Source organism: Aphelocoma coerulescens, chromosome 11 (assembly GCF_041296385.1).
Source record: "Aphelocoma coerulescens isolate FSJ_1873_10779 chromosome 11, UR_Acoe_1.0, whole genome shotgun sequence".
In the NCBI taxonomy this organism is placed as follows: domain Eukaryota; kingdom Metazoa; phylum Chordata; class Aves; order Passeriformes; family Corvidae; genus Aphelocoma; species Aphelocoma coerulescens.
In genome coordinates, this window is record NC_091025.1 from 8062797 (window position 1) to 8090074 (window position 27278).

Sequence of the window (27278 nt, forward strand, 5' to 3'; positions counted from 1 at the left end):
GCTAGGAAAATCAGAAGTTTCCTGGTTTATTGCAGTGTGGGTTTAGATTCCTGGTCAGTGTCATATTATATATGTAAGTAAACCTATTTTTAATAGGAAATCTGGAAAGCAGGTTTCCATATGCTGGATGCTGAAAGTTTGCTGTTACACTTTAGGGATACAACATGAAATGGCTCATTTATTGCATTTCTTTGCTAATAGAGTTTTCACATTTGGGCAGATCATCCTGAAGTGCTGGCTACTCTGCTGCCCTGTGTTAGAGCCATTTTGAAACATGGCAGACTCAATAGAAACACACACAAACGAACCCATCTGGCTCCTGAAACATGCCCTTTCCTCCAACTATCAAGCATTTACATGCCTCCTTGTGGTACCCTTAATGTTCCTGTCCCCTCATGACACTGTTTGGAAGATTTACTGGCCTAATCTGGGGTTCATTTTCAGGCAGATCAGGTCCCTACAGTGCTAGTACTGACTAGTTCAGCAATTTTAAGGAGAGCCTGACTTCATTTCCTCAGAAGTGCACGAAGGCACCCCCACTACTGCCAAACAGAGCATGGGACTCTACAAACATGGTTTAGAGAAATATCACTTCAATTTCTAATTACAGCGTAACACCTACTGTATTTAATATTGTACAATCTCTTATTGCAGACTGGAAGGGAAAACAAATGTGTGTACAGCTGCACTCAACCATCCTGTTCTAAAGCAGCTTGCAGTGAAGGCTCATTCCGAGGATGGCAGCACAATTTTGACACACACTGGTGGTACCTGCATCGCTACCCAGCTCTACACCACAACAGCTGCCTGTTCCCACCTGCATTCCATGTGCCAACAGTCCCACATGGTCAGCTCAGCTTCAGAGGCACCAAAGTCAAGGGTCATCATCCCACAGCAGGAGCTCTCCCAGTCCTGCTCCAGCATCAGCTGCCTGGTGTGTGCAAGGGTGAAATACCTCCTGCAGCTCTGCTGTGGAATCAATCCCAAAAAAGATTTTCCTCTATCCAGCACCCATTGTCAGAAAACCTCCATTGCAGTTGAAAACCTCTTAAGTTCACTCCAAAAGTCAGGACTAGTGCAAAACAGCTGCCTGTTGACAAAGTCTAGGCCTCATTTATCTGTAGCAATACACTGAAATACAAGAGATTAAATCTAAAAACCACATATGGTTCTTGGAACATAGCTTCACCACCACTATCAAGCTTTAAATGGAGGATTTTAACTGAAAGTATTGCAAATATCTGTAAAACATACTAGATAATTACCTAGTCTGGAGAATCTTGAAACTCTTCATAGCTTTATTAAAGGATATACCTAGATCCACAAAGGATACAAGCAGCTTTCCAGTACTGTCCCACAGCACTTTGAGCCACAGAGGAATGGAACTTAGTTCTAAATTTGCCCAAGCAAATCCCCTTCAGCACAACACTCTGCGAGATTTTAATTCCTACGACTAAAATTCAAACTCCAGGCATGCAGCTTTAGGCCAAAACAGAATTTTAAAAACATTGGGTTTATTATTCATTTTCCATTAGAAATTTTACTTTCCCCCCAGTATAGCTTAGGCTTTGCAACTGTTGGGGGCTTTTTTGTCATTTTTCAGAAGTTTCCTGGAAAGGATTTTATCCTGCCTGAAACCTGACATGCCTCAAGTACACATCTGTTCCAGCTGCAGCCTAGCAGAGAGAAGCTAGAAAAGTGACCAAAAGAGAATGAAGAGTAAAAAGAAGCAGCAGGCAGAAGGGTAAAATATAACCTGTCTCATCAGCACAGCACCCTGCACTGGACAATTGCAGCAACCTGCTGGAGCCAGAGCAGCCAGGCTATGGAAAACCACTCAGCAGATCAACTGGGAGCTCCAGTTCAGCATTCCACCTAGCTAACCCACACACCAGGGATGCTGGGATGTCTCTCGGATTAGCTAATTCCCAATACTTCAGATGATAGGACACTGCATAATACTACACATACACTGCTATACTAGTACACTGAGTAAACAAAAACTGAGCTGAATGTTATCATCTCTTCCCATTTAGACTCCGTTTCTTCTGTGTCCAGTACTTTTGTGAAACTAAGGAAAGAGAGCAACTGTACTGGAAGCTCTTAGAGGTAAAAAACAAAAACAAAATCAAGAAAACAATGGTGTCTTAAGGTGTCTTCCTTTAGGAAAAATACTGTTATCTGATAAAGTACTACAAGAGATGTGCAAATGACACCTTATGTAGCCTTCATTACGGCAAATAATCAACTACAGCTTGGACATCATAGCCAAATAGCACCCTGGCAACTAGACACTACCCACTAGAGTTTGATACAATCCTGGATCCGACCAGGATTGGGAAAATAGCTCATTTCAATCAGCAGCTGAAGAAAAGCTCCACTGCAATTACCCATTTCAATTTCAAATTAGATCCCTATTGCATGAAGATAAAACAACTTTTAAATACCAGGAGACCAAATTCATTATGAAACACAACATCCAACTGGAGAGGTGACTGAAATTACTTTTAAATGTTTCTCCACTAGCTGGAAAAAGACAAAGACACCCCCCCCCCAACACCTCCACAACACAGGCGTGTTAGAAAACCTAATGCTTTCAAATGACACATCTACAGCCTTTCTGCTACATACAGCAAAATGAAATCTAGGGTCAGATCAAGACTTCTAAGCAGAACTTTACTGCTCTTAAAAAGCAGAAGCCCAACTACAAATGTGTGAAAAGAAAGCACAGAAACCACCACATCAGAAGCAACACACTCAGCAAGAACAGAATTCAATTAGGAACTATCAATCAAGTTGAAACAAAAGGAAGTATAGAAAAGGAATGTGGTTAGCTAGCAGAGAAGCTTCAAAGGGCAGTGTAATTCCAGATGATCAACTTAAGTGCCTTTCACAGTTAAAAATGCCAGTTTATCCCAGTTACTCTGATGAAGCTATCATACTGCAATCTACTAGCTGCCTGATGTAGATGGAGTTCATGGTCTAGCTGTGCTTATTTCCATAAGAAAAGAGAGAAAGAACCTCTTCCCCCATCTTCCTCTTCAGGTGTCCAGGTCCTATTTATTAAATTCACAGTTACCTTCAGTCATACAAAAGGGTAATGACTGTTTCTCTACAGGTAACTCTCAGGAGTTACAGCATGGAAATAAAACCTTAACCAGCATCTGATGGGAGCAAATTAGATTTCTCTGAAGCAGCAAAGGGATAGAACAGAACACTGACAAAAGAAATGCTTGCATAGCCATTTATAGCTGTTTCCATAGCAGTATAGAGTACTTCAGTTGCTCCAAGTGCCAAGGATGACAGCATAACAAAAGATATATGACAGGCTGCAACGCTTTCACAAACCAAGGCACAATATTCTGGGTTGGGTACCAAGAAAGCGAGGAATATGCATAAGCCATAGTAAAAGCCATGGAAGTTTGGTTAGTGACCACTTTGCTAGCCCACAGAAACTTGGTGACCCAAAGTTTCCCTCTCTTTGGTGCCTTGTGACCTCAGCAGCCCAGCCATCCTTCCCCTTCATCTGCCTGAACCGATCAACATGGCAGGTTGTGCACAGTTACACACACACACAGGCCTGCCCACATTGGCTTCACTCCTACCATATGAGATTTGGTTTATGCTTACAAAATCCCCTCTGCTGTATCCCTTCAGTGCTACCGTAAGTATTTGAATTCATTTCAGTTTGGTCAAGCCACAGGTAATATGTAGACCTGACACACAGGATGCATGTTACACTTCTGATTCTATACTGATTGTTAAAAGCAGTTTTTCATTCTCATTTCATGAGGTCTTTCAGCCCAGTATTACAAGAGAGCCTTTACTTTATGGAGAAAGCAAGTTACTCAGCTGTTAGCAGTCTGAACCTATAGTGCATCCAAGTTCCTCCTACTTCTATGGTTGCTTTTGTTCTTGTTTCCAGAAATGAGTCCTCATTTTTGTACTTTCTGTGGCTCAGCTAAGTCTTCTGGAATACACTAGAACTTAAATTTAACACACTAGCTGCTTATAGCTGTGAATATCTCAAACAACTAGGAAAGCTTCTTTTTTTAACCAAAAAATGTGTATCTTATTGCAAACCCTTTCATTAATAGCTCCTTTATGAGACTAACTGTTATAAGCATAAAAGCTGTAATTCAAAAAACACTGCAAAAAGTTGATAGGCTAATTTTAACTTTAACCCTAAACATAAAAACTTATAGAAAAGTCACTCATTCTGCAGCACTACATAATTGCTGCCCGCACTAGCTGTGCTGAAGTAGACAGGGAAAGACAGTCCCTTGAAAACAACCCCACATCTAGTCACTATAAACTGTTCTTTGCATCAACTTCTGCTTAACAGCAAGAACAGAATAGCAAAAGAACACCAATTTAGTAAAACCAGGACAGTATTGGCAAGTCTGAACTACTAAAATGTGACACCACATACCCTGTGCCCTTCAGCTGGTTTTTTAGGGGCAGAGGAAAGGAGATAGACTGGATCAACACCGTTTATCTATCAACTACAGCCTGAGAAAGCAGAAAGGGTTATAGCACAGAAATCATCACCTTGATAACCTTCCTGCCAGACCCAACCAGACTGTGAAATAAGCCAGGCAATAGGCATGCTTAAATCTATTGTTTGGATTCACTGTACTGAGTCAAGCTTGAGAGTACCTCATCAAAGAGACAACTACCTGCCAGATCACCTGTAGTGGTGTGTGGAAAGACAAATGAAAGTCTCTGCATAGTAGTTCCTCACAGAGAAACAAATGCATGTTTATTAAAAAGGAACTGCAAACAATCAGGACATCACCCTATTCAGACAGATGAGATACACCACGTATTTTCTCAGTTGCAAGTAGGACAGTAATACTACTGCAGAGCCTCCACATCCGTTTCCTGAAGTGAATGACTTTTATGAGTCTATTGACAATCTACATGTTCTCTGGATACCTTTTCTCCAGGTCGAATGCTGCCACATTTCAGGAGATTGATGTCAGCTTTGCAGTCATCCATGAAGCCACAGATCAAGCGATAATCGCTGAAGATAATGGCTGTCATTTTAGTGATGTACTGATGGCACTGGTATTCAGTGATGTTGCCTCTGTGATCCACCAAACATGACACCAGGAACCCTTTACCAACTGGTTCATCTGCACACTCCTTTATCTGTTACAAAAAAAAAAAAGAAAAAAAAAAAAAGAAAAAAAAGAAAATTACAGCGGCTGCAGCTACTCAATTTAACCTTATAAGAAAATCCTCAAAGAAACTTGCATCTGTAGCTTAAAAATCTGCTAGCAAAGAAACCCTCTAGGCTTTAGTTTGATTTTCAGTAAGTCAGAATAATTGAAAATATTTCAGAAATGAGAAATCTCATGTGTGCCAGCATCCAAAAAAAGCAAACACAGCGACCTTGAGGATTATAAACTCTATTGCTCAATAATCGTCTTTTATAATTACACTGAACCCCTGCAATCAAGTAGACTTGTAGGAAAAATGCTAGTTTGACAAACCTTTATTTAGAACACTGAGCATAGTACATCTCTAAATCATACTTAGATCCCCATTAGCCACCTGACCTCACACAATATAAGATTTTGGCCAGAAGTGAGACTGATTCAAGAGTCAACACTATTTATGGAACTGTTTATAACTTGCTGGGAGATGAAAAATACTATAAAGGAAAATCCTCATCAAATTCTTTTCTATGAGGCTCTTGCATGAACTGATTGTTGGTACTAAAACCATTTTACTCAGTGGTCTAAAAAAAGTAAAAATCACAGCTAACCAAAGCTGAAAGCTGTGCAGGGATTGGAAAAGCAGCATACAAGAACAGACAGGTCCCCAATATAAATCACAGCCTGCACTGCTCAGGGAAGCAGACAGTCAGGCCAAACCCTCCACCTCTGGAAGTAAAAGATGCAGGCAGTTTTGACAGTGTCTTTCCAAAGGAAGGGGAAAACATGGTTACTTATCAGTTAAGGATGGTCCCTGGAGGAATCTTTCAAGAGAAGCAGTGCAATGCTCCAAGGAGCACCAAGACTACACAACTCTTTAACCCTAGCAAGCCCATGTTGAAATACTTGCCCAGTTCTGGTGGCCCCTGCTCAGGAGCGTGCTGAAAATCGCAGCCATAACACTGCAGAAAGAACTCCTGGCAGGCAGACACTTAAGTTCAGAGCTGACAGGTTTGCAAGGAATAGATACAGGTTTGCAATGGGCTGGCTTGATTACATCAAAGATTTGTCCCTGTAAAAATACTGAAGGGCTCATCAATCTCAAGGAAGATCTATGGCAATCAATAATTCTGGCAGTTTCAGATAACAAGCAAGGGCAGCGCTAAGGGAACAGGCAGGAAACCATTTTATCGGTTCTCAAATACCAAGTAGGAATATTTATACTGGAAATTTTAAAAAATGGAGAGCTGTCTCTAGGAAGATATATTCTAATTCAAAGAAGAATAACTCAGGGCACCCTATGACAGACTCACACAGGTCAGACTAGATGAATAAAACAGATCTCTGCCTCAGATTATGAGGCCATTACTTTCTGTGTAACAAATAAAAAATTCAACATTTTAAACATCATTATTTGAAGGCAGATGTAGGGTGGTGAAATATTTTATATTTAATCTAAATAGCTACTAGAAAAACATTTATTAAGGTCAATGTAATTGTTACAGATAAGGTGTAAAATACATTTCAAAGTGAAAACACATAGGATCCTCACAGGGTGAACAGGACAGTTGAGCAAGTGCTCTCTGAGAAAGCTGCATCTTTGGTTTGGCCCTACTTCAGCTCAAGTACCGTGAGCCAAACCAGCACACAACGGCAACATGCTGTTTTTGGAAGAGTTTGGCTTTGGAAACAGCCCCAGAGCTCCACGGCCTGAGCCACTGAACTGCAGAAAAGACCAAGCGATCATGTTCTTGCCAGGCCACTTCTGAAGCAACCACCGTTATCTGGTAGCCAACTATAATTCTAGGTTAAAGCTCTTGTCAGAACTTATAAAAACCACAACAGCTGAGAAGAAAAGAAATTGAAATTTAAAACTGTATTTAGCTTATAAAATTAAAGGTGCACTTTTCAGAACATACCCATACCCAGTTGGGTCAGGCATCATTTCCCAAATGACTTTTTCTAGGAATTGCTCTTCTAGTTTTATTTTGTTCTGAGTGCAAAGCAATACTTTAAACAGAGCTCATTCAACCAGCAAAAAGTCACCCATATCTGTTAGTGGAAATTTAAGGAATAGGTTAATAGTGGGAATATGAATAGGTTGATATTATATGTGAGGAGTATATGCCCACTATATATCTGTTTTAAAGAGTTTTGTAGAAGTACTTTTAAAAAAATATTAGTGCAATGGTTTATGCACCTGTCTCAGTATTAAACACCAGAAGATCAAACATGAGATTATTGTTCCTTATCTAACCTTTTTCTTCAACTAAACACCACTCATCAAATGGCAAAATTCTAAAATTATTTACACTCTTCCTACTGCTTTTAAACATCATATCCCAGATTTAGAGGGCATCGTTTACAGCAATGCCAGACTGCCACTGTATAAAAATGGTAATTAAACAGACTATTAAAAGAGCGTTTTCAAGAATGCCTTGGTTGTAAAAATTCTGCAGCAGCCATATGACATAAACCAGAAAAACACGATCTCTTCTATGATCGCAAAAAAGCGGGATTCAACAGATTTGGCAGTGCTTGCTTTTGGGAGTTACCAAACTCCAACTGCAACACAATCCTTTGATGCAAGCTGTCTTCCTTCCACTGTTTCATCTTCTAGCCTTCTTTTAATAAGTATTTTTTTGTTCTCTCCTTACACTAAACAATTTACACCAGAGCAGACAATGTTTTTTTAAAAGGCAAGTTTATGGCTAGGTCACATTATACTGGCGAATATACAAATAATGTTTTTGAGAGCATGGCTTAGTGACTGAATTAAGTCAGCTGAAGCCTGTACAGCTGCAGAGAACCTTGCTTCCACTGCTTCCCTGAAGTCTAGCTGAAAACCACCATAAACAGAGGAAGAGACCTCAGCTCAGCTAGCTCCCCCATGAGCACACAGCCTCAAGAGCTCGAGTATGAGCACAAGGAAAGAAACGATTGATCAAGTAATCTTTGAAGCTGGACCAAGGTGTGTGGAAGCCTGAGATACAGAGCAGTAACTCCTAGTGCAACCTAAAAAAAGGAAGTTCCTAACATAGTCTCCTTGGAGTAACTACCCTTTGAAACTTGAAAAAAACCTCAAGTTGATTATCATTTGATGTCTGTGTGCTTATGCGTTCTGCTAGCAAGACACAGTCCAAAACCAGCCTTATGTTAAATTCAGCAGAACCCCCAGTACAACACTACTCTTATAAATGTCAAACACATGATAAAAGAGGGGACAAATCCAATTCACAACAGATTTCTGACAAAAGGTCTGGTAGGAGCTGGTGGGTTGTTAGCTCAGCATTTCTTTCTCCCATTCCTTTGCCTGGTACCACTAAGGTACATGGCTTCTTCAGCAAGGAGATTGAACTAACTACAGCTAGAAATTAGGTATATGAGACTAGAGCTTCTCCAAATCACTATTCACATATTAACTCACTATCACATAGAAACGGAAAAGCCTCAGTGCCACAAGAGCAGCCATGCCTTCCTCCTGGCTTACCTCAGCAATAGTGGACTTGCAGACTTCTCTGGCCACGGATTCAAACTTTGGATCTGTAGTCAGGTTCAGCTTGTAGTTCCACAAGAGCTATAGAGAAAGCATTTGTAGAAAGGGAGTTTAAGAGCCTTCCATGGAGAATAACAAACATTTTGCTTCAGAAAACAATGAAACATCATTTATATCCAATCTGTATTATCATCCTTCTACAGTGCAATGATCAATAAAAAGTCTCCTTGACAACAACTTTGTCCCTTCATTTCTGCAATAATTTTCTCATACTGAACAAATTCAGGCTGTCAGAAATCTCTCTGCAAGGTCATGAGCTGACTCATTAAAGGCAAATATAACAAATGAAGAATATTTCATAACTGAAAGGATAAAACAATGAAAGCTTTAACTTGCTACCTGCTGCGTATTTAGCAAAGCCTTTAGCCCACCACATCTTTCTGTGCCATGGTGTGTCTGCCTGATGCAAGTGATGTAAACAAATTAAATCCTCAATATGAGCATATTTCATGCTGAAAACCTTATAAAAACCTAGCAAAAAGGGCAGGAGATAAAGCAGCTTGATCCTTCTGTGAGGGCTGTGACCAGACAACTTTTTGGATGCAGATATATTTCAAACCTACAGGAGGTTCTCTCTTGCTAAGCATACGATACATTAGAGCTTAGACTGCAAAATGCCTCTGTAAGGACAACTGTTCTTCCAGGAGCCAGCAATGAGCTCATGAAGGAGACTCAATGCACAGGGTCATTGTGCAAGAATCAGTCTCGGGCAAGTCACACCCTGCAGATATATACACACATCCCAGATGTCCTCCTGAGGCACCATAAAATGAAAATACAGGGTAGGGTCATGAAACCTCAGCAAATTAATAGCTGAAGTGTTGCCTGATTGCTCTATTAGCTCATCTGTTTTTCTAGGAACTTAAGTTGCATTTAAACATTTTTCACTAAGATTAAGAAGTTTTTAAAATCCATATTAAAAACTCCGCCTTCATGACAAATTAATATCAGAAAGATAAAATTTGGTCAAACTTTTATTTTGACATTTCAATTGTACATAAAACAGTGGGAAAACCTAATCACATGCTCTACACAAGGAAAGCAGTTTCACATTCGCTGCAGGAAGGTGGAAGCACAGACAGAGAACCAAAATCAGAATCAGCATAACTGCATCACCTTCCACACCTCTTACGGTTTTGGAGCTGTGAAATGTTAAAAAAGGAGGTGATGGGAAACTAGGGTGTTACAGATGGAGTAAATTGTAAACATGAGGTTTAATAGATAAAAGTGAATGAACCGGGAGCCTGTCCTTGTAAAGAGCGCTGTAAGGTCTCTCTCAGGCAGAACTGGAAGTACAAGAATGAGGACACAAGATGAGATTACATCTCTACATTTGTAATCTCACACTTTGGACAGTTTCAAAACGAGATGCTCTCCAAACGAACCTTCCCACAAACAGAAAGAAGGTTAAACTTGCAGCTTAAAACTCCTGATTTTAGCACTAGGCAGTATTTTCCAGGGAATGATCAGCAATTGTACTGCAGAGAGAGACAAAGGAAACAGGTGGACATGAGACAACCTCTCTGTGGTCTAGTTTTTATCACCCCCCTTCAATTTCTGCCTGGGAAAATGAGACTTTGCCCACAGATCCTATTTGTGAATGGCTTCCATAATCCACATCCACCCAACATTTGCCTTGAAGCGAGATGCCATCACTTAATCCAGCAGAAGAAAGATCCAACTTTGATTTCTAGAATTCTCAATTTCTTCTTCATTCAGGTAATTTTTGCTGGCACATTTAAATGTCAGGCAGATACATTTTAATTACTGGAGTTCTCTCTTTTTCAAAAAGACTTAAACAAAAACATGTTGTGCCCTTCATCTGATCCAACCCTGCACAACAGAGAATTACAGCTGCCAACGAAGTCAGGCAGTGCTAAAGGTTAATTTATAAACACAGTTGGAAATTACTAGCTGTACAGCATGGCCCGGTTTCATTTCTGGAATATATCTTCCAATAATAAAGCAAAATACAGCTTCTCAAGCATCCAAAATCAAGACTGTCATTGAGGCATGCACTTGTCTGTCTGTGTTCAGGGCTAACTGAGCAATTAAGGATCTTGATATGGTGTATGCTGACAGAATACAAATGAGAAAAACCGAAACTAATACCAACCTTAGAAATGTATTTTTTTCTCCTTTTTTTTTTTTTTTTTTTTTGAGACTCCTGGGATTTGAAGAGTCACTTTGACAGCCCAAAAACTGGCTAATAGCTTGCTCACTGTTAAACACAGTGCTGAGAGGAAATCTGTTCTAAAACCAGCCAAGTGTCTCAAACTGCCTCTAAATATCACACCCCCACAGCATTTTCCAAGCGAGTCTAAGAATTTAGCAGCTGTGAAAGTAATACAGAAGGTGTCAACAGCTGAAATTAAGAGTTTAAATTCAGTACTGCTCACATCTTTCCCAAAAGGAACACATCACATTGCTCCCAGTAAATCACGGGAACCACCCCCCAATTACGAAACAGAAAAGACGTCTGCTATCCTCCCCTGATAAAGCAGTACAGTTTATAAAGTTCTTAAATATGTTCCACTCCGAAGTCTCCATTAAGACCAATGTGGTTACACTGGGTTAAAGAAGTCACCCTCTGTTCTTCCTCCAAAGGCCAGTCCAGGAACCCAAATGTGTCTTGATTAATAGCCTTTGCAAAGTACCAAACTATGCAAAATACCTCAGGTTCACAAGGGATGGGAGGTGCAAATGCCATAGCTAGAGACTGAATAAACAAAGCAATACTTACATGATTGCAGTCTGAAGAGATTTCATTATCTGGCTGAAAGGAGAAAGAAAAGGAGTGTCAGTTTACTACCGATGTAATGCATTTAACAGAGAAGAGTCTAAACTTTTGAAACTAAAATACTGTCAACTCTTTTCCACTGTAATAAACAACTTCACACAATTGACAGGAAATTTTAAAATCTGCATCACAAGAGTGATGACACCTCATTACCAAAAAACGAACAGGTACTTTAGACATTATGCTGTATTAACAGAACAAACAGCACAAGAGTAGCTGCATTTATGTACACACTGCAAAAACATAATGAATGCACTGACATCTGCCACAATTGCCCAAACTAAGGCGGCAAAAAAGCACCTGTGGGAAAACAAAGACGTAGGAGCAGAATTTTAAAGAAAAATTAGTTTGGTGCATATAACTGAAGGAGAAAGGTAGGACTCACTCCCCTCCCCCAGACTGAAGTGTTCATATTCCCCATTTGAGAAGTAATATCTTTTCTTTCAGCTGTACATAAAAGGGCTAGTTCAAAGCAGCCCCAAGATTTATACTTTCAGCTGTGAGAAACTGATGACATCCAATATTCATACATCATTTCAAAATATTTACTATATTCTCCTGGGGAGCTCCTTTGGAAAGAACTCTGAGTGCAAACCATCCCATTCTCCTTTCTGCCTGAGTAGCTCTCACAATGAAGAGTTCCTTGAAAAAAGTTAATCATACAAATCCCTATCTCCTCTCCACAGCAGAACAGCACAAAGGCAGGACAAAATCACCTGGTTGTCACACACACAGAAAAATCAAACCTGGCTCACAAAGTCTCTGCTTCTACTGATACTTAAGATGCCAGACATGCTTTAAGAGCCAACAAGACACAAAACCACTCTAAGCTTAAACACGATTGACACTAGGATGTTAGACCTCAGGGATCTGACATAAGACAACCGGCATTTCAGCAGTTTTGGAAGCAAGCAGAGCTTTTCAGTGCAAGCCTTTGCTATTGCACATCTGCTACACCAACACTTGTACCATTGGTGCTTTGGGGAACACGAACACAAGTTTATGAGGAAAAAAGCAAGCCTGGAAAACACTTCCAAGTTCTTAATTACAGCCATTATTAACTAAAGCACTTTTGCTTTTTATAGCAGTAAGTGGCAGAAATCACCTCTCCACTTTGAACATAAAAAATGGTACCTGAAGGATTCCAGTAATTAATTGCAGTTTGGTCAGACTGACACGATCTAAAACTGTATCTCCCAAAGTAATTATAAATTTGAAAATTTGGATATCAACTTTTTTTTAAAGACTAGGAGATGTCTGCTAGTTATCCTCAGACTGCAGAACTGATTCTTTCAACTGAAAACTAAGATGTTACTCAAATTGCTCTATTTTACAGCAGCCTCTAAGACCAACACTATTGTGACTAAAAAGGTGTGCTTTCCTTCATTTTCTGCACTCATCCCACATCCTTCAGGAACAGATGAAGGTTTTAGACTACTTTCAGAAGCTGGGAGGCAGAGTGTCCCCCACTGAAATTGCTGTGTCAGTCTTTTAGTCAAGGGTAGTTTCTTCATAAAAATATATAGGCTAGCACTGGAATTCTCCTGTAGAGGACAGGACTTACTAACACATTTTCAGGCAGGAGAACCTGTAAGGGGTCAGAGAGCACTCCCACAAAACCCTCTGAGGTCACTTCAATTACTTTTTTACCCTCCAACCTGGTAACCCTTGCTTCAGATCCACCAAAGATTAAAGCTCAGTGTCTTTTTCTGGAAAGATGAGCCCAAAAAGATAACATACTGGTTCTCACTAACTTGAGAAGCTTAAACAAGCTTTTCTTGAAATACACAATAATAAAATCTTACACATTGAAATACCAGACTTCCCTGTGCTCTGCAGCAAACCTCAGCACTGTGAAAACAAAATCTAGACTTATTCTTCTGAGAAGAGTAATGGAACTTAAATAGGACCTTAACTAAGCTTCAGTACTGCATTCATTCACAGCTCAGTACTGAAATATGCAAAGTATTATCTAGCCAATAATCCTTTCAGTGTGGAACAAGATAACACCCTGCTAGCTAAGAGCTGTGATCCTTCTTCCCTCTTACCACTGGAAGTGGTGGAGAGGTGAGTTCATGCAATGCTGACCTGCTTCTCCCTATTTCAGTGAAGCAACAGGAGAAAAACAATCCTTTTAGCTTCTGTCTGAAAAACTGAAGGGCTGAGTTTGAAGAAGGGGAAGAAAAATCTCCCCAGTGCAACCCACACCAGTTCTGCCTTGCTAAAGAGATAGCCTGTGGCCCTCTGTCCACTATATCCACCCAAGAAACCTTCCAAACAAGCAGTTTCAAAACAATATGCAGTAAGAGTCATGAAAGAAAAGTAAGTTTCAAATTACCACTAAATAAAGGTGAAGAGCAAGAAAAGCTGCATTGTGTTAGTCCCACAGGGTGAGCTTGTGGAACACGGATGCTCAGAAAGACCCCCAGGGCAAGGGGAAGGAAGAGAGCAGTCTAGACCAGCACCACACACTAGTCAAGGCATTTTAGGAGAGAATGCTGATGGCAAGGATATTCCACGGATTATCAAGAGAGAAGGACTCCTCTTATCTCGGAACAGAAGGATTAAAAACAGCCTTTACAAAAAATGTGTGTGCCTCTGGGCTCACAGAAGCTGCTGCTGTTTAGCAGCTTCAGTGGGAATATATTGCCTCCCTTTACAGTTCTCTAAAAAGTTCTCCAAACTCCTTCACGCACTAACACTCACATTCCAGAGTACGAACACCACTTCCTACCTCCCTGGGAAAGCAGAGTTTAGAACAAGTACCAGATATAAGAAAACCTGAACAGAAAAAGCATTTTCTTCCATACAACCACAAACAGCCACAAATCACACTGCATTAGTATAATGAACTCCACAGAAAAATTTAAAGGTTTGTGTGAAGTCTTGTCACCACCAGACTGAATTCATCAACACCGTTGTGTTTAAAAGTGCCTTTTCCCATCCACCAGATCTCAACTCACTGAACCAAACCACGACAGTCATCCATCCCTTTCTAAATCTCTCTGCTTTGGCAGCAGTATAAAACTAGGTCAGAACTATACAGCAAGCGAGCAGCCCACCACCACTACCCAGGCCCAAAGGGGGACAAGGTGTTGGTGCTTTAGCAACAGAAATGGACCATCATCATGCTGGGAGCCATAGGAACAGCTGATGGTGACTGAACCAGTGTCATGCATCACCATCCAGTGCACAGCACACTGTCTGGGGTGCAGCTACAGCCACTCCCTCAGCGACAGTCAGAGCCCCTTCCAGCTGGGTATACAAAACACACTTGATTTGGTCTTCCGGCATCATATCCTAAGGAAAAATAATTCACACCATGGGATTTTGAAAAACAAGCTAAGTATCCTCATCAGCTTATGTGGATGAGAATGGTGAGGCTGGTTGCCCAAAGAACCTGTGGGTGACATGCCCTGGAAGTGCTCAAGCCCAGGTTGGATGAAGCTTGCAGCAACCTGGTCTAGTGGAAGGTGTCCCTTCCCATGACAGGAGGTTGGAACAACATGACCTTTAAGGTCCCTTTCAATCCAAACTGTTCTAGGTCTCGGGAAAACTCTCTGCAGGGATTATTTTCAATCTCCAGCATTCAGATTCCTTTGCTTCCTTGCAAAAGTCATGCAAATGAAAGAGTCTGAAATCAACTGCCCAAGTACCTTAATTCCCAGAATTTAATCCCTCCTGACAGCACAAGATGGGATGACAGCAGATATTTCCACTATTCTTTTAAGGCAAGAGTAGCAATGAACTTGTTGAAAATCAAGAACCGGGCATACCTCAAACACTATGGATAATCCTCAGACATTGAAGACAACAGATTTTGGACCTGTTCAGGCAAAAGCCATCGAGAACCAACATGGAGCAAAACAGCAAAATAAAAAGGCAACTGACTTGTGGATGGGAAGAACCCAGTAGATGTTCTCTCCCTAAAATTCAGGAAGACCGCAAAAACCTCTAAAAAGTCAATTAGGAAAAGATGTTAATGAAAGCAGCTACATTCCTATGAAAGAGAGGGTAGACAGAAGTCGAGCCAGACTGAGGGTGGTCCCCAGTTTATTGCACTGTCACACAGTCAGTTATACTACAGAGGATGGTGCACACAGACACACAGTACAGCCAGCTCATGTTTTATTTTTTCCACTTTGATCTAAACAGCCATTTATCACCAGTATCTGTAGAGAAATCGTAGAGTGGGCCTGCTGACCTAGAAGCTTCTAAGGAGGCCAGCAAGCTGATAAAAGGACAATTGGCTTCTTAGCTGTGTCCTTCCCACAGATTAACAGCCATCTCTTCACACCAAACACACCCAGCCAGGACAGCAAACTAAAATAAAGGGATTCAACCCTCAGGTATCAAGCTAGCTAGACTTGCTGGACACCTGGAAACAGCACATGCCAGATGCAAGGTAGGGATCAAGGAGACATCTGGTGGATCCAGCCTCCTGCAAACCTGATGAGTTTCCAATGCAACCACTAGAAAATATTCTGCAGAAGAATTTCTGGAAACATGAGGAGATAGAGTAGTCTAGGCAAGAATCAACACAGCTTTTGTAAAAGAAAAACCACACATCACACAACCACCCATGCCTCAAACCTACTGAAACATCCTGGAGTTCTGAGCCAAGAAGCATATGGCTACAGTAAACCATTTTCACACATCCTGCAATCCTGAAAAAGTCATGTGTGATAGGAAAGTTAAAACCAGTGATAATTTAAGTTCAAAACAGATGAGAAGATGTCGTAACTTAATTACACACTTAGTGAGCAATGAAAGTTAAACTTGTTAAACCAAGCTTGAAATACTCGCTAATGCCAATGAACTCTTAGTACTAAAAACAAACCCCGTGTTGTCATGTCAGCAAAAAAACTCTATATTTACCATCCATGCTTTGAAAATAGCCAGTTTTAAAGCATGGCAACTGTGGATATATCATGCACCAAAGTTGCAAGCTCCTAGCTTCCATATACTTTGCTTATTTCATATAAATAGTTTTTCCCAGTTACAAAGAGAGCTAAAATCTGCAATGCAGCAAATCCTTTACCCAAATAATTATGTCCACATTGATTAGGTGTTCCTAGTTTATGCAAATGTATTAGTCCAAGTTATATACAAGCACCTAACAACCACCTCCAAAACATACACAGAACTCTGTGCATAAAAATCAAACTATCAGGACCAGAAGCAATTTCTTTAGTCATCTTGCACACACACAGCACAAGTGGCACATCACCAAATACCAAATCCTGCTACTTTTTTTCACTGTTTTAACTGAATTCTAGATTCCACAAACTTTTCCACCTTTGCTGACATTTTACATCCCCCAGGGGTATGACACCATTAAGGTAAGTACACTTATTCAGAAAAGATAGCACAAAGCAACATCAAAAAACTCCAGTACAACATGTGTGTCCTTCTGGCTCAGCAGTCACATAAAAAGGAGACAAGGATGAAGCAGGCCTTGTCCCCTGGTACTTTGAGGATTCACTGTTCAGTATCTGCTTCAAACACCAAGAAAGAGTAGGACTTGCTGAGCTTTCTGTTGTAGCTTTGATAGAAAGTCAAAAGTGGTTTTGCTTATTTCACATTTGACACTAAGCAACGTCTTCAGCAGGCTGTGTACCATTCCTGCACAGCAGAGACCCCTCCCTGGGCAAATACCAAAGGCAGGAAAAGCACAAAAAATCTCAAGTTTAAATTCCAGTGAATCAGAAGTGACCACAGACCGCGGAGCAATTTTAAGGAAACACTAATTCCATTTGCCTGACCTGGCAAGTATCTTTGCTGACTCTTACCACCAAATCACCTTCTCTGAGCTGGCTGTTCCTACCCATGCAAAAGTGCAGGGCGGGTGCTCAGAGGCTGCACCCACTGCTCTGTGCTGGGAGTGTCATGCTGTGTGCCACAGCCTTCTCACACAAGCTATTCTTGTCCCTGCTGCCTCTGCCTCCCTGCATTGGGGGACTCGAAAGCCCCTAAGCCCTCTCAGCCTTTCTCCTCTCAACGCAGATCCACACATCAGAGCATATTACAACAGTCAGCACAAATCAAAGCAAATTTGCTCCAGATGTTTGTTTGTTCTTCCCTTAGTCCCCTCTCTTCCTCCTCACGAAGGCTTTCCAGGCAGTCCCAGTGAGTTGTGGAACAAGACAGACCTTGAAATTATGGGTTTGCCACCTAAGTTTGGCAGCACTGCTACCAGATATAATGTTTCCCACAATACTCCTCCACAGCAGAGCTCTGCTACTAAGCATAGCACCGACACTGAGCTGCAGATCCCACCAGGTTTCAGGATTTGCTCCTGGAAAGCTCTCTTGCAATGCTAGCAAAAAGCTTCAGAGACCAAAAGGCATGCAAGGATGCCGGTAGAGTTACAAGAGAGGATAAAAAGAGAAGGAGAGCTGTTTTCCCACTAACCGAGGTGACAGGGAGTCTGCTGTCTTCCTCACCCCTGTAGCTGACCCCAGCTCATCGCACCATCCGAAACTCAGCACATCAACAGGAAACTGTAATTTTAGAGTTTTCTGCCAGGTTAGTACCAATGGGCTTATATGGAAGAGTCCGCCCAGCACCACTGAGTTTACTGGGAATGCACAGTGGCATCTCCACCTGCAGCATTCAAGTAGTCCACAAGCTATCCTAAGACAGCTTTACTTTTAAACTACTTTTCTGGATGGCATTCTGCCTTAACCCTAACCAGAAACATCCCAGATAAACTTTAGAGTATTCCAGTAAAGAGACAAAATCAATAGCATGAGTATTGGCAGTACTGCACAGCATCCACTGGCGATGCAGAGAAACGAGCCAAGAAAGAAATGGAGGTCTCAACAAGCTAATGAAGAGCTTTTATCAATTATGTTCACAATCTCCTTGTAAGTCAAATTCTATGACTTATTCTCAATACAGAGACTTCACATCTTCTGACAGTATATACTCTATAGTACCTCAAGTTGACCTTAACTTTTCAGAAAGCTTCCAAAAAGCCATGACGAGTTCACAAGCAATATTCAGTTTTACACAAGATAAAAGGTTGTTGTACATGGAGTGGCAAATCCCCTGTCTCCTAAGGTGAAAATGCTGTTCTGATCATGCTTTGTTCTTCAGAGAATCATGTTTTGGCTGCACATGGCCTGGAACTAGAGAAATCGTTTGTAAATTAGCTTTGTACAGGAGCTAAGAAAACAGTTCACACCAAAAGCTCCACATACCAAAGCAGAGGAGAAGCGCAGGTTTCAGAGCAAACACTGCTTTCTCATCGCCCCATTCCCACAACCCAGTGCAGGGAATGCTGTGCTGCAGAGCAAAGCCAACAAGCCCTGACATTCCCCCCTTGCCAGCAGCTTCATGACACCACCATTGCTGAAGAGCACCTCTAACCAGTACCAGGCTCCCCTGCCAAGTGCTCTTGCTTCATATTCAGCAAAGTGAACAATGCTCTACACACTCCACCAGCCAATATTCATATTTGTCTTTGTTATTCAACATGCGGGCTCATGACTCCAATTTTCCACACTGAAAGCCATACAGTGCTCCCAAAGATCCCTCCTCAGGAGCATTTTCCTCCCCCTCTTCCAGTAAGGCACATGTGTCACATCAATCAGGAGCCCATCCTCTCCAAGGCGCAATAAGCATCTCCTGCCCGTGCTCAGGGGCAAGAGCAGCACTGCTTTAATCCTAAGGATTTACATTCACACATTCTACCTCGAACCAAAATAAGATGAGCATCCAAACAGGTGGGAAGCAGACTCTGCTATTTTTAACTCCTGCCAGCTATTCTATTTAGAGGCAATAAAAATCAAATACCTCAGAGAAGCCACTTCAGCCTTAACCACAAACCACAAGAAGAACAATTTTATTTTGAAGTCTTCCCTTCTTCCTTCAGGACAGTGGTGAGAGGCACAATTACATTTAACATCACTACTTCCAAAACATGATGGATGTTACATTACACATGGATGAACAGGCCTGTAGCAGTTCTTACACAACACCAAGCACTAGTCCTTGGCTGTCACAAGAAAAAGACTATTTTAGTCTTCTTAATGGTATGTCACCCTGAATTCCCATGCAATATTCAATATCTGTTTCGTTATCTGCTAATGCCAACAAGAGGGGCAGGATGTACCAAGGGACCCCACATACCAGCTTTCCAGTGCTATTACCCTGCAAGAGATTTCCTGAAAGCACAAAGTCTCCTGGGCCCTGGCTGTTAAGATGAAATGCGATGGGGAAGTCTCCCTCAAAAGCAAAAGCACCCCGAGCACAGCCAGTGTTCAGACACTCCTAACAGCTAGATTTGAAATAAAACACTGGAATTGAATTTTCTTCAGACGATCTGCAGGGGCCCAGCACATCACTTGCTTCTTCACTGCAGTGAGAAGCAGGCAAAGAACAAAAGTCCCAAGTAGGGTGACTACCTGCTGTTAAAATAAACTGATTCAGTTCTTCTCTCACTTAAGCACTAACTACAGTCGCTGACTTTATCATTCCCTTTTATGTGTCAATTTTACCACAGTACTATTCAAACATGAAAAAAAAAAGACCAGGCCCAGCCACCACCCTTCCTCAGCTGAGTCCATCCTTCATTTCTTCATTACCATATTCACAAGCTCACTGGAAAAGCCGTAGGTATTGCACAGCTGCGGAGGGAATCCAATGGCAACTTGTGGCTCCCCAAGGCTATGGTGACAGCAGTGAAAACACTGTTAGGACACGTCCCAGTGTAAGTTCATTATGTCAACACAACATGGGAGCTGAGAAGAGCCATGTCAAGTCAAAAGCCACACAAGCTCTTGACTTGACACCACTAACAAGGGCCAGAAGCCAGGATTTAAAAATACCTTAAGAGATAACCCTATACCAGGAAAAAGCAAGACTTGTTACATTATTCATTCTCCAATTCTCCCAAAGAAACTTCTCTGTTGAAAACTTTCTGTTTATTCAAAAGAGACCAGTCTATTGAACTAGAGAGGCCAATATAAATTCACTTAAGGAACAACACTGCACTTGTACACAGTAGGAATAAGCAAATAAGCACAAAGGACTAACATGTATTAAGGTCTACAGCACAGCCCACAACAGCAGCTTGCAAGCAGCATCACTCTGCAACAGAGAATCAGGACATTGCCTCGGCAGTCCAGAGGATTTCTCCAACCCTGGATGAGCTTCCCTCATGAGATCTGTTTTGCTGGATTCTCACCATGACCCGCTGAACTCAGCGGGAAAGATCTGTAGGCTATTTTTAGGGAGTCCTAGAAACAGCACAATGCCCCGCTTGCATTTCAAGTTCCTCCCATACAGGAAGGGCTGCCCATGAGATGCACATCCAAAATAAACCCTGCTCCCTATGCTACCCTGCACTTCAGAAGGCAGTACTGAGCTCTGCTTCTCACGTAATAGCTGAAAACAACTTTACCATCAATTTTAAGTCCTTAATAAATGTAGTTAGAAGGCACTCAACAGAAAGTTCTGAAACTCTCTTTATGGCAGCCAGGCAGGGTGTCCATCCTGTTGTACTCACAATTTAACAGCTATAGTTACCATTTTTGCCATTGTCCTCAGTAAGATGAATTTTAGATAAATGCATTCTGGATCAGGCAAAAAACACTGGTCAGGATAAGCCAACTAAAGCCTTAGTCACAGACAGGTACCTACCACCTGCCTCTGACTAAGAAACAGAAGAAATTCAAGGAAGCACATGCAACCAGAATTCGAGTCCTTTCTCCTTGCACTGGAGAACCAAAACAACCACCAAGTCCACCTGAAGGATGGTACCATCAAGCAATAAGACTGGGCAAGGTGTACCAAATTCAAAATTCAGGAGGATACTGGAGGACTGCTGTGTGACAAGGACAGACAGTGCTTCTGCTCTTTAAGGCATCAATACACCACTTGGGAACCTGCTAACACACTTCCAGAGCAAACCTTTCTTCTCCTGCTCTGTAAGCTCATCTCCACCTTCTGACAAATGAGCCCTTTCCGCAGGTGCAGACAAAACAGATTCTCAATTAAAACTGCATTCACATCAATACCTTGAAGATGAGGCTCTGAACAGGAATTGAGAAGAGAGTATTTTTTTTCCTAATAATTAAGAAATTAAAAAAAAAAAAAAAAAAATCCTTGTTCTCAAGTCTCAAAGGTCACAATGACCAGGAAAGCTAGACTAATGTATTAAGAATTATTCCATGTAAAACAACTGATCTGATCTAGTATTTTAGTACTTTAGTTCTACTTCAACAATACTCATCTTCCACATTTTAATTAAGTTTCCCATTTCTATCCAAAAGCAGCTTAATGCATAGAAAAGTAATTCAGTAGATAATGGCTTGCCATTTTTAAACATTATTAAAAAAAGACAGAAACATTAACATGCAAGCATTTAAATAATTACAGATCATATCAATTTAGTCAGGAAACATACCAAGCTTAGCAATAAAAGCTAAGATTAGCTGCAATATAATATCACCAAACTAGAAAGCTCTAGAAAGATTACTAGAGTGTTCAAGCAAGACTGAAATTATTCAAATCTAAGCTTCTTGCTTATTTAAATCAATCTGCCTGGGAGCCACACAAATTGTTGTGGTAAATTTATTTCCCTAGCGTCTGGTTCTCCTTTTGCAAGAGCCATGACAAGAAAAAGACCAGAAAGACAAGATGAAACCAGCTGATTCACAACATCATTAGGCATTCTGCATTCAGACAGATTATACATCACAACATTAAACCAAGTTATAAATGTCTTGGCGAGTGAAGGCGGCCGGGCTCAGTGACTCACAGCAGGGCTGCCAGGTGCAGTGCTCAGTCACAGACCCCAGCACCAAAGCAGAAATTACATTTTTCGTCTTGGAGACTCCAGCAGTGCCACATGGCTAATGCACTTTATTTTACTTTACTACCCCATTTCTGCTATACTTCAGCAACACACACCTAGATTTTATCTAAAACAATTTTCAACAAATCTACTGTGCTAATGCCTTTACTGATGTGAAAAATATAGTAGTGCTTCATTCCTTCTTGGCCAAGAAGTAGAGCATGCCATTCAAAAGGAGTCTTACTGAAATTTAATTTTAAAAATGCTTATAGAATTTACCTAAAGAACTGTGCTGGTATAAATGGCAGCTTGTTTTGAAGCTGGACAAAGAGGCAAGATTAAAAAAAAAAAACAAAAAAACAAACCAAAAAAAAACCAAAAAAACCAAAAAAAAAAAAACCAAAAAAAAAACCTCAAGTGGGATCACACAGCAGTTTCCAGCATTCAACCATTGCTTCAAGATAACCTTTTCTTCACCAAGAATAGCCATTTGAGCTTTTTTTTCAGGATGAAGTTTTTGTGCACACCTAATGAAAGCAATTGCTGTGTGTTCATTTCCCACAGGGGAGACACATTTCATATGAAAAGAGTTATCCAGAAACATTTACTATACACATCTGCACCAATAAGGAAATGAATCATCAACCCACTGGCAGGCCTGATTCATAGCACACAGCACACTTTGGCTATTTAGGAATCTGTGTATGGAATACAGGGGGGAAAGGCAGATGCAAGCCACGAGTCATTTTAAGAGACTACATATGAAATGCCAACTAAATGTATTTTTTTCTCGCCTTTGCTTGGGTATAATTTCTTCAAAAGCACGGGACCAGCACGGTGCTGTACACAGCTGCAGAACTTTTCACCTGGATGAATCATAATATTTTCTTTATATAACTGGAAGAAAAGCAAACCCTGGATAAAATTGCTTGGATTTCGTTCAACAGAAAAATCAGCATGAATAAGTCTTTACAGCCAGTGCTAAGGCAAGGTTTCCATGGGATTAGTAACAAACTACCGAATAAAAATTCTGCTTGCCTTGAAAATATGCAAACAAAAGCCCCGTTACAGGACCAAACCAAGTACCTATCTTCACTACACAGAACAGAGGACAAAAATAAAGAAAACTCTACATAATTCATCTTATTTATAGCTTTGCAGTTCCTCATAAAGTTAGATACATGCTTAAACTGTTAACCTTGTTCCCAGAAGAAGCCTGAAGCACTGAGCTGCAGCACACTTCCCCGTAGGTACTGGTCTGTTCTCCCATAGAAGCCTGGCTTTTAACGTATTTTGTGTTTTTGAGAGCTCCTTTTCCAAAAACCACTAGGGTTTTTCAGCTTGAACTGCTCAGCTCAATAGTTAGATAGAGCCATAAACCCAAAGCATTTTGCTTGAAAATTCTGAACCATAATGGTAATTTGAGGCATTTAAAATGATACCATGGTAAGCAGCCAGGTCAGTAACAGTTCCCCTCAAGCCAAACAAAGAAATTATAGCTGACTAGTTTCGCACAGATGAGCAACTTAAAAAAAAATAAAAGCCACATTTGATGCTGGATTTTAGAAGTGAGCTTGAAGAGCTTTCTGGAAAGCAACGTTAGTAGAAAAAATGTCTCACTGGGATGCAGGAGAGCCAGACACCTGCCTGCAAATCCTCCCAATTACTGTTTCCATAACTCCTACTTAAAAAGCTATGAATAAAGACAAGCTGCAATTAAAAAGACTGAGCACACCTACAGCTTTTCTGCTAATAACGACAGAGAGAAAATAATGGGGGAGGGAGGCAAAGGGGAGAACAGCAATAAGCTCGTCACTGCCACGGCTCCGTACCAACACATGGCACAACGCTCTGCACAGGATCACCACCAGCATCACTGCTGAACAATTCTCACCTGTCAAAACACAGGAATTGAATCAACAATTCAACTGCTCTAGAAACAGCTGGTTGTTCTTTCTCACCATTATTCCTGACAAACAGTAAAATAAATTACAAGGCTCAGGAATACAGAACCTAAAATCTAGGGCAGGCTGGAAGGGCTGCAGGCAAGTACTCAGGCAAGTACTATGCTGTCTTCTTGCTATAAGAGAATTTTCTGTTATGTCTAAAAGAGAACTTCAAGTTTAAGTATTCAGTCAGTAACAATTACCACTTGATAGAAAACACATCATTCTGGTCTCTGATCAGTGGTGATAGCTTCAATAGTCACACACTATTAAACTATTTGAAGGTACACAACTTCTGAAGCCTGGTTGTGGCTGAAGGAATGAACACCACAGCAAATCTCCAATCTCTAAAGGCACAGAAATGCCCAACAGGAAATACCTAGTTTTCAGGATTAGTTCCAGTATGCTGATGGTAAAGCCCAGACAATTCTCACTGAAGAACCCAGTAACGTGGGGAAATTATTTTGTCCGGACCAATAAGCAGAATAAAGATGTTTCCCCAACAGATAATGCTTGAGAATGGGACTTCAAGAACTTGATCTGTTCTTATCCAAGTGGCACAGGTAGCTGATGTGGTTTGCATGTCCACAAAAAGGCAGTGGCATACTTCTGGGGACATTCAGGGGAAGAGGTGACAGCAGTACCCACAAGTAAGCAGTTTTCCACCCCATGTGAGTGTTCAAATCCCTTGCATGCATATTCCTATCTGCATGATAAGAAAAAAATGTTGGAATAGCACAACTTTCACAGCAAGGTGAGATTTGAATGCTGTAAGCATTCATTGTGACCAAATTGTGACCAAAACCACCCACTTTGGTCTCCTTCAGTGTCTTTAAATAGTAGCCTTGAGGAGTTCTTGCTCAGGGTGAGAATTAACTCTGATGCCTGAAAAATCTTGTTAATCTCCACGCAAAAACAAAACAAAACTTTAAAATGTACCCACCAGATTATCAATTAACTTTTCTCTGCCTTTTATGATTGTCACACAATACAGAGTAGATGATGGATATACAATTCTTCAAAGGCAGTTTTTAAGGAGAGATAAACCCCAGAATACCAGAGGTATGACATTTATCAAACAGATCTCCTTCAGAAGAAGTCAGTTATTTCCAAGTGAGTCAAGAAGTAGAAGCATGCCTGATAAATGTCTACAAAGAAAGAATACCTGGCACAGTAAGAACTGATACTACCTCTTAGGAGAAACTTATGATTTACTTTTTTATTTTTAGTGAAAATTAAATCTTAGCAAAATATATACTAAAAGTGAGCATTCAACAGTCCAATGGAATCACTTGGGTAAGAGTCCCTACATGGACACAACAGGAGTTTGAAGCATCTGAAAAAACAAGAGCAGATGGAGAACAAATTCAAGAGCAAAATCTCCTCCAGCACCAATTCAGCATTCAGAGAATCTTTAAGAGTTTTCCAACACCCAAGAATTAGAAAGTTATCACACAAAATCTTCTACAAACTACATTTGAACTCAGATTGCACAATAAGGAAGAGACATGACTTACATAATGAGAGCAAGATCATAGAATCATAGAATAGTCTGGGCTTGTAAAGATGATTTAAAGATTTTTCTTTTCCTTTGTATGCATTTTTATCAGCTACATTTCTAAATATGCAATTCATGGTGAGTGCCAGGCTTGTCATCAACACACGTGGTTCAGTGCTCTTTGCCCAGACTAGAGCACATAGCAATACATTACCTCCATCCTCTTTGCCCTCCAAAACAAGAAGCAAGGACAGAAAAGCCTTAGAGCAAATTAAGAACTGCCATGATCAGACAATTTTCATTTAATCACAACCCAGGCATTCCAAAAGTAACATTTTCAGGCTTCCTGAAGCCTGCAAAATTGAGTTTAGGAGATTCAGGTTTACATTTCTGACTATCATGTAGCATCTACCACATTACCTGAGGCTACCAGATTAACAAGGGTATTTTTATAATGGATAGTCTAGGAAATTACCAAACCAGCCTAAACACTGAGGTCAAGAAGAGAATACTGTGAAATAACTTTAATTTTCATCTATTTAAGCACAAGAAATGGTCTTTTTTTTTTTCAAGACAAGCCCCAAAACAATTGAATTCAAAATAAAACACTTAGTGCTACACAACTAAGGTGACTGCTCAGCAGAGCACTTGACAAGCCAATCATATTCACACCTCTCAAGTTGGCAAAGCACTGACATTCCACTGTCACCCACATTTGGCAAGGAGCAACAGAAGGTGCACAATGCACAGAGGTGCAATACAATTAAATGTCCATCTAACCCTGTCCAGCGATACAAAGCCTTCCACTGCATCTGTGTTACAAAGCAAAACGTCTCTGGTGCTTTATACATACTTAAGCAAAGTCAGTCAGAACTCAGGAAACAAATTAAGAGTTGGTGAATTGTAACATTCATCAGTTGACCAGGGAGGATAAAAAAAAACCCCAAACCCCTCTCCTTGCTTCTCCTTACGAACTTCTGTAAGCAGTTTTCTGGTTTCCTGCTTTCCACCGAGATGATGCCACACACAACAGCCTCCAGGGTCAGCGCTGGTGGGGGAAAGGATGACACAGGGTAAGTGCAGTATTAACCTGGATCAGCCTGAGCCATCGTGAACATGCTCTCTCAAAAACAATCCCCAGGCCCAGCTCAACCTGAAAGCAGGCTAGAATCTCGAAAGAAAAATCTCTGTACTATTAATCTCAAATCCTGGGAGCAGCTCTTACCCTAAGAAACCAAAGGCCACAAACCTGCCAGGAAGTTACACTTGCAGGCTGACAGAAGAGCTTGGCTGACTCTTAACAGAGTGATTTTTATAAATAAGAAGGCCCAGTGTGCCAGAGTGACTGCCAATTCTTCAGGCAAATTGGATGAGAAATGAGAGTGAATTGTAGATTAATATGAGGTTTCAGGACTTATTCTGAAGTCTTCACTTTACTGCACACACCTTCCTGTGCTAAATGTACTGTGTGGCAAAAAAGCTGGTTTGTTCCTCATCAGTTTTATTTCTCAT

General features: G+C 40.9%; 1 protein-coding gene across 1 annotated transcript in view; it reads right to left on the minus strand.

Annotated features, from left to right (window-relative positions):
- The window catches only part of GLG1 (golgi glycoprotein 1), an 84204-nt gene that overhangs the window by 34506 nt on the left and 22420 nt on the right, over positions 1-27278 (minus strand). Inside the window, exons 2-4 of the mRNA XM_069026458.1 lie at positions 11462-11494; positions 8653-8739; positions 4939-5154 (exon numbers count right to left, since the gene is read on the minus strand). Of these exons, the coding sequence (XP_068882559.1) occupies positions 4939-5154; positions 8653-8739; positions 11462-11494 (336 nt within the window). The remainder of the gene's footprint in view (positions 1-4938; positions 5155-8652; positions 8740-11461; positions 11495-27278) is intronic.